Consider the following 8,218-nt stretch of genomic DNA (forward strand, 5'->3'; position numbering starts at 1 on the left):
CCGCGCCCGCCAAGATGGCGACCCACCCCTTTGCGGCAGCTCGCCTCCGCTGCAGGCCTCATTGGACAACGGCGCTGCCCATCAAGCGATCGGCAACGCCGAGGTGGAGGGGTGGAGCCGCCCGGGGCGGGGCAAGCGCCAATTGCTATAGGCTGTAGGGAGAGGCCCCGCCCCCCGCTGTGGTTGCCTAGCAACCGGAGGACTCCGGCGGCGGCCGGTGGGCCGGGGCCGGGGCCGGGGCCGAGCGGGGACCGACTGCGCTGCAGGGACCGCGGGCAGCCCGGGACCGACACCCTCCGGGAGCCGATCCCTGAGATACCCCCGACCCCCCGGGACCTCCCCTGGGCCGCTGTCCCCTCTCAGACGCTCCCCTGGATCCTCCTGCCACGCCCGCCCCCTCCCCGCCCCGAGCCTCCTGCCCCTCACACGGGGGTCCTTCCCACCGGGAATTCACTTCTGACTCTCCCTGGGTTCCCCCGGTACCCTGCTGCCTCCAGATCCATGCCGAGGGGACCCTTCACTCTCTCTCAGCCCCCTGCCCCCTCCTCTTGTCCTTAACCCTCCCAGCACAGCCCCAGATCCTCTCTCCCACCTCGTCCCGCTGGCAGTGCCCGGCCTGGAAGGATGAAGGTGCGTGTTTCATACCGGGAACCCTGCCCTTCCCTCCGAGACGGCCCCAGGGACCTGCAAGCCCTTCTCCACACACGTCTAGGGATTGCTAGAGCTGCAATGTGTGCTCCTCTACCTCAGCCACTACTTAGAAGCAGCTGGGGGCTTTCTCCCCACCATCCTTCAAGGCCAGGAATCCACTTCTCCCTTCCTGTGGGTGTTCAACAGCCTCTCTGGGATAGACACCAGTTCTGATGTACAATCCCAGGTCCTGACCCTGTGCCCAGACCCAGGGAGAGCTCCCCTGTAATCTGAAACTCCCACGTTTTCGCAAATTACATTGTTTCTCTAATGCTGTCACCATGTTTTCGTTTTAGAGATAAAAAACAAGAAAGAAGAGTATGTAAAAGCAGCAGCAGGGGGACCTCGATGTGCTTCAACAGTCTCACCTCGTGTAAGAGATGTTGTGTCCTTTTTAGACCTCAAAACACTCAACTCACAAGTGCTTAATTGAGGCCATGGCAACAGGGGATGCAGCTGTATTCCAAGTACCATCTCAGGATGTGAAACAAAGAAACAAGCTCTTGGTGAAGGGCATAGCAACTCGAGAGAAGGCAACGATCACATTAGATGCCACGAAGATGTTAGATCCATGTCGGTTAAAACCCGATAGCATGGAGACAAAAAGAATCATAACTGTCTTGGATGAGACGATTGCCAAGCTGGAGATGAGCAGTTTGATCCCACATATTATTGACTCTCTGGATAGGTTTGCTGATATGCTAGGTCCTGAGATCACAACCAACCTGATTCAGCACCAAAAGCTTTCAAATGAAATGGAGCACCTGCTTGCCAGCTCTGAAGAAGAGGACACCATGAGAGCTGAGGAACAACAGGGCCGTCTGTGCTTGCTAGAGCAACGTCTGAAATGTTCCGTTAGAAATGTCTTGAGACTCTTACTGGCCAACTCCTCGATTTGCCAGGCTCTGAAATGTGAAGCCTGGGTGAAAGAGTCACCAGCTGAAGTGTTTATCAAAGCCTTTGGGGAGTTCCGGAATTTCATGCTTGAGAGACTCCTGACTGATCCTGTGGAAGAGGAAGAAAAGGTTCAGATCATGGAAGACCTCTCCCTCCAGATTGAGAAAAACACTGAATCAATCACAGCTTTACAGGCAGAACTGGCAGCAGCAATTCGGACTCAAGCGGAGGAGGTATGATATTGTGGGAATATGTTTTCCAACAAAGCGTAACTGAAACAAAACTTTGGTAAGCTAAAAAACGATCCCTTTCTTGTAGTTCCTGAAGAGGAAGTTTCAGAAATGTTTTCTAAACCAGATCCTAAATTTAAAGATACTATTTTAATTGTAAAATGTAATGAAAAATGCTTATTGCATGCTTTTTTTTTTTTTTTTTTTTTTTTTTAAAAAAAACTTGAATTTGGCATGTTTTGAACCTGTTCTCACCAGCCAATTTGAATGACACAAGTCACTGAGTTTAAAAAGGAGCTGCAGGACAGGCACAAATTGCTGTGGTAATGTTTTGGCAGGGCCACAATGCCAGCTGTCAGAGCGAGACTTCGTTCACTACTGATGAAATGATGAAAAGTCATTCCAGGGAGAAAATGCTCTGATTAAAATCCATTTTTAATATCTGCTCTGCCCTTACTATTGCTTAAAACCAACATTTCTGTGACTTCCAACTCTGTAATACCCAAGAGCATTTGTGATTAATATGTGATTATATGAATTCTTCATTTTTTTTCAGTGAAGGCAACTGAGACAGATAAATGAATGGGAATTTCCCAGGCTCTTTCTGTGAGTCCATAGGCTGTGCCAGCATCTAAGCCTCTGAACTCCTGACAAGCAATCCTTTGTTTTATACGTATGCTTTTCTTTCTCCTTCCTGCAAGAGCAGTCAGAGGGGAAGGTTTTGTCATGTGCTCGTTGCACTGAATGGTGCTAACGGAGACAAGGACCTGCTTTCCCCATTCCCTCTGCTCCTTGGAGATCTGTGAATCAAGACACTTGAGATTTTTCTGTGCAATTTGGCAGCTTGGCCAAGGCATCATGAATAAATCTGTCACACTGGTTCCAGCCGAGGATTTCTCTTGCAGGCAGCACACTGTGCTGCATTCCCCAGACAGCCACTCTGAGCCTAATCCAAAGCTTGAGGAAGCCATGGCTCTGATTTTGGCTCTTCCTCAGATGGCAGTGCCAGCGGGTCTCGGTATGGTTTGTTCATTCTCTACCTTTATTAACAGGTTCCCAGAGGAGCAGTGAGGGAAGGTTTCCAAAGCGCCTTGTGTAACTCTAACTCTGTTCCCTCAGCCAGCAGTGGCAGGTCCCTGTTGCTACCAGATCACAGGGTATCATCTCAGATACTTTTGCAAAGGTGCCTGCCTTACTTACCCTGCCCAACTTATGCCTCACAGGCACTTATTGACAGTATTTTTCTCTCTTGTTTTCTGGGTCTAGATTCAGAAGAAGGACAACGAGATCAAAGACCTCAAAACCAGCATGCAAGATCTGGCTGAAGACTGCAAGGCCAGCATCCAACAGATCAAGCAGGAAGGAGAAAAACGGCAAAATGAGGAGCTGCAAGCCTCCCAGGCCAAGTATGCCAGGCTACAGCAGGACATTCAGCAGCTAGAAGCACAACTCAATGCACTTATAGTGGAGCATCGAGCATCAGAGCTGGCTCTCAGAAAGGTAAATGGGAGGAGAGCTCTAGAACAGGAGATTTATAACCTTTTGTAGTGCTGTCAGGTCTGGATGCTGGCTGCTGTAAGTAATTACTTGGTTCCTGCTAGTTCCTGGCAGGATGCACATGCTGTTTGTCAGAGTATACCTGCTCTGTCCTCATGCTCTGCTGATTCCAGTGGAAAACAACCTTGCAGCGACAGCAGGGAAGTAGCCTGCTCACTGGTCCTCCTCCTGCCTGCTGACTTAGCTCTGAAAACACCTTTATACAGTGCTGTGATACTGCATGCTAGAGAGGTTGTGGTCTAGTCAGAGCACAGAGCAGCAAGGCTACAGCAAAATAGGTAAGGCATATGTAAGAAACAAGAGCACAGAGTGAGCAGAGCAAACATAATGTTGGCTTCATATATAGCTATCTTAAGAGTTGATTGTAGTATTCAAGGCTGAGCGCGGTTGATCTTGGGAGCTAAGTAATTCCTACTCTGTCTGGCACTTTGCTGAAGACACAAGCCAAGGAGTTGGGTTGAGTTGAATGAGAGGGAAATGTGATTTATCACAGTGCTGAGCAGGTACAGAAGCAGCAGGCTGTCTCAGGCCTCTGTATCGACAGCTCCATCCTGAGCAGAACATGCTGGTGACACAGGGCACAGTGAATCTAGAACTGCAAAAAGAGCATTTTGCCCCCTCATTTTCCTCCTACTGGGTATTTACTCCAAACAACCACTGGCCTCTCACGGGCAGGACAGCACACGCTGGTAATGGGGCATCTTTCACTCTTGCATTGGACGATGTAAAGTGGCTGTGGGGCTGGGGACTGACAAAGCATCAAATGCAAGTTAGTGCCACAGTACAGAATCCCAAATCTTCCCATTTATACCTTCTTCCAAGGCTGCAGGCCCCTGCAGTACTTGTTGATGAGTTGCTCAGCTCATTCTAACACTCAGGCAGACAGATTTACTGATCACAGAGGTCACCTTTCCCCCTCCTCAGCATGTCTTCTAGCCCTGCATGGCCCAAGCTTGTACTTGTGGTCTAAATAGCTGAGGTCTGACTTCATGATGGCCTGGGAGCCCTTGGAACATCCTAGGCCAGTGTCATATAGGAGGAAACTTTGTGGCACTTGTGATGGGCTCTAGCTGATCTTTCTCTTGATGATTCCACAGATACAGCAGCTTGGGGTAAACTGCCTGTACCTCCTTATACTGCAGTATAGCCACTGTTAAACTGTTTTAACGCAACCGATCTCTTTTTTTTTTAAAAGGCACCATTTTTATGAGTACTTTCTGTCCCACTTCCATGTTTAGCAGTTCTCTATTGCTTCAGTTCTAGGGTGGTTGCCCCAGTTTGTCAATGTCTTCCCACATTCCATCAGACACGTTCATTTCCTACTGCAAAATGCACCTTTCAGATGCATTTTAGTCCCCCAGATGCTGTAAACCAAATAAGGCCCTTTTGGCCTCAGGGAATGTTCCATGAGAGTCCCCAAACCAGGGCAAACAAAATATGTGTCAGCTGAAGTAAGCTTGCCCCAAGGAGGAGGTGTTATACTCAAAGATAATGCTGCTGGGGCTCTAAGCTACACTGTTTTATAACTCAGTCTACTTTTTACCAGATTTCAGGTGCATGCAATGAGCCTATCTTGCTTTGTGTTTCAGAGGAAGAACAGAATGGAGATGGAAATTGTGAACTGGATCCAGAAATATGACACAGACATGGGAGAAAAACAGGTATCCACTTTAAAGTGCTTTGCTCTCCCATGAGGTGATATGTTCAGGTAGATTCCTGCCCAAATGGACACACAGCTCTTACACAGGGGGCCGTGGAAGTGAGGGGCAGTTCTCCATCCAGAAGTAGTACAGATGTTATGATTTGAACCCAGAGGGCAACTGAGCACCATGCAGCTGCTCGCTCACTCCTTCACCCTCAGGAATGGGAAGGAGAAAATAAAACAAAAGGCTCGGGCATCGAGACAAGGACAGGGAGAGATGATTCACTCATTATCGTCACAGGCAAAAGACAGACTCGATTGGGGAAGAAAAAGAGCATCAATCTAATTTAAACACCACCACTTAATTTAACGACCAGAGTAGGGCAGTGAGAAGTATAATCACATCTTAAAAACACCTTCCCCCCACCCCTCCCTTCTTCCTGGGCTCAGCTTTGCTCCTGGTTTCTCTCCCTCCTCCCCTCCAGCTGTGCAGAGGGCAGGGGATGGGGGTTGTGGTCAGTTCATCACCCGTTGTCTCTGCCGCTCCTTCCTCCTCAGGGGAGGACTCCTCACACTCCTCCCCTGCTCCAGCGTGGGCTCCCTCCCACGGGAGACAGTCCTCCATGAACTTCCCCAGTGTGAGCCCCTCCCACGCGCTGCAGCTCTTCAGGAACTGCTCCAGCGTGGGTCCCTCCCACACGTTGCAGTCCTCCCAGCGACACGCTGCTCCAGCATGGGCTGCCCTCAGAGTCCCGGTGCTCTTCTGGTTCAGTCGCTTACTCCAGCGTGGGGTCCTTCGTGGGCTGCAGGTCGGCATCTGCTCCACTGGTGACCTCTGTGGGTGGCAGGGAGGGGCAGCCCTGCCTTCTCACCACGAGTTACAGGGGGGGTCTCTTCTCTGGTTCACCTCCTCTCCTTCTTCTCCTTTCTTCCACTGACCTTGGTGTTTGCAGAGGTGTCTCCCTCACAACTCCAACTCCTCCCAGGTTCCCCTCCTTAAATACGTTCTCGCAGAGGTGCAGCCACTGCTGCTAGTTGGCTCGGCCCTGGCCAGAGGTGGGTCTGACTTGGAGCTGTAGCCCCCCTCCTCCACTACCAAAAACCCACCACACACACACAAACCCAACACAACAGGCTTTTAGAAGGAAAGACATCTTTGTCCTGCCTATGCGTTCAGGGGTTCTCTGCTGCTTTGACTTTAGAAAAAGTTACATCCACTGCTAATTCCCACAGTATTTGGGAGCAAATGGGTTGCCACACTCTGTCAGACATGCCTAGCTGATGCTAGGGAACAGGTTTTTCAGTTTTGCTTCAATCCTCAATCCTGTTGGCCCTACTAGGTGTCCAAATCGTGCTCCTGTTTCTGCTGGCCCCTTGAGAGATGTGCTAAGAAACCGAACAGCCTGTGTACCTCTGCCTTGGCATCCAATTTAACCACAACAGGCTGAGAATCACATCAGTACTCCCCAACCTCACCTCTGAGAAGACCCTAGTTGCTTTCCTGTTCTTGCCCTATTTGTGGAGATGGACAGAAGCTGCTGGATTACTAACAAAGCAAAATGTAGGGAGGGGCCTAGAAGCTGCCTGTTAATAGTAAGAAATGATCCCCCCTTGTCAGATGTTTATCAATGTGATTATTTTGGTTTCCTGTCTGCTGGGTGGCTGGAGCACCAGGTCATGGCAAGTTTGGGGCAGAACTTTCTAAGGCAGACACCCATCCACACTGCTGGTTCCCCTAATTTTCCACCTCCACGTGGCTCCCTCAAAGGCACTGGGAAAGGCATAAACTGCTGCTGAGCTTGGAAGTGCAGTAACACCATTAAAACTACCTGTCCATGGCCTTTTCCAGCTGACATGGTCTGCATCTTCTCATGCTCTCTAGAGTGTAGAGCACATTAGCTGGGCTTCAGTGCCACGCATCTAAATGGCTTCTTAGCAAAGCTGTTAGCTCAGGCTCAGTCTTACCCAAATTGCAGTGATATGTCTTTTTGCAGAAAGCATCTCCAAGAGGGGCTGTGACCTGGTCATAGTTCCCAGATGAGGATGGATGCTGTTTACAACACAAGGAGAATTATGAGAGTATTTTTCAGAGGAGCATGAAGATACTAGAACCTGGCATCTCATGAAATTCCCTAGGCACTAGGCACGTGCCTCCTTTTTTTGAGTCCCTGTGGAAAGGCTCAGCTCAGCTCTCAGACATGGTTCTGCTTGGATTTGAAATGGGTTTAAGACCCCTCACCTAGGGATGTACAGGGAGGAGATGATGAATGCCCTCAGAATTGCTGTAACTGGTATTTGTTGTCTTGCTAGGCTGAGTATGAAGAGGTTCATGCTGCCTATGCTGAGGAGAAGGCCCAGCTGTCCCTGCTGACAGAGAAACGTGCTGTACTTCTCCAGGAGTATTCTCAGATTGCGGAAGAGCGCCAGATACGTCAGGAGAAGGAGGAGCAGGCTTTGAAGGAGCTGAACATCTTGACGCTTGCTGCCACCCGCATCCAGGCCTTCTGGAGAGGCTACTTGGTCCGGTCCCTCTTCAAGTCAAAAAGGAAGAAGAAGAAGAAGGGCAAGGGCAAGAAGGCCAAGAAATAAAGCACAAAATCAATTCTCTCTCCTCCTGGCAAAGCTGCTGACTCTGCTTCGACTGAGATCTTCCAGATAAAAGCACTAAATTTGAGAGAAAATTTGCATTAAGGACTCCAGGCCTGCGGCTGTCTCTCATAGTTGGAGTATTCACATTGTTGTAGTTTCACATTGGCGTGAAGACTGTTCTACCATTTTAGGTTTGGCCTTGCCAACTCTGCCAGGAGGAGGATGTCTCCTGAGGGAAGGACTGGGCCAGGAGTGCAGGTTCCTGGCTTGTCTCCTTGGCTTTACTCTCCTTGCTTCTACCTTGCTTGTGTGTCAGGGCCCCATTCTGTTCTTACTGAAGTTGGCAATAAAATCGTTCCCGGGGGCCTTCCCGAGGCCCTTCCTCTGACAGGGTTTCTGCTTTTGTGGATTTGAGAGACCATGCCCGTTTCTGCAGGAGGAAGCTGCAGGACCATTGCTTCTCAGTGACAGGGGTGACACAAGTGTGGACTGGGCATCACCCCTGACAGTTTGCATTTTTCAGCAGGGGCCTTCTGAAGGGTGGTATGTGGCACAGCCCAGCTCGTGCCCTGCTCCCAATCCTATAAGTTGCTCCCTAAGCCAAGAAGCAAAC

The 8,218-nt window shown here is 50.0% G+C and overlaps 1 protein-coding gene across 1 annotated transcript; it reads left to right on the forward strand.

Moving 5' to 3' along the window:
* The first annotated feature begins 234 nt into the window (after positions 1-234).
* On the forward strand, positions 235-7,995 carry IQCD (IQ motif containing D). The gene is made up of 5 exons (XM_032986969.2): positions 235-630; positions 987-1,820; positions 3,084-3,317; positions 4,964-5,035; positions 7,327-7,995. Exons 2-5 carry the CDS (start codon positions 1,128-1,130, stop codon positions 7,603-7,605), a joined length of 1,278 nt encoding a protein of 425 aa, XP_032842860.2. The 5' UTR covers positions 235-630; positions 987-1,127; the 3' UTR covers positions 7,606-7,995.
* Positions 7,996-8,218: the final 223 nt, after the last annotated feature.

This window comes from Tyto alba, unplaced genomic scaffold (genome assembly GCF_018691265.1).
Source record: "Tyto alba isolate M040663 unplaced genomic scaffold, T.alba_DEE_v4.0 Super-Scaffold_44, whole genome shotgun sequence".
Taxonomy (NCBI): Eukaryota; Metazoa; Chordata; class Aves; order Strigiformes; family Tytonidae; genus Tyto; species Tyto alba.

Bases quoted from the DNA above. Each gene is read 5' to 3' on its own strand.
- IQCD (XM_032986969.2), top strand. From the start codon at position 1,128: ATGGCAACAGGGGATGCAGCTGTATTCCAAGTACCATCTCAGGATGTG. The intron at 3,318-4,963 runs GTAAATGGGAGG...TTTGTGTTTCAG, and splicing joins CAGAGCTGGCTCTCAGAAAG to AGGAAGAACAGAATGGAGAT. The intron at 5,036-7,326 runs GTATCCACTTTA...TTGTCTTGCTAG, and splicing joins CAGACATGGGAGAAAAACAG to GCTGAGTATGAAGAGGTTCA.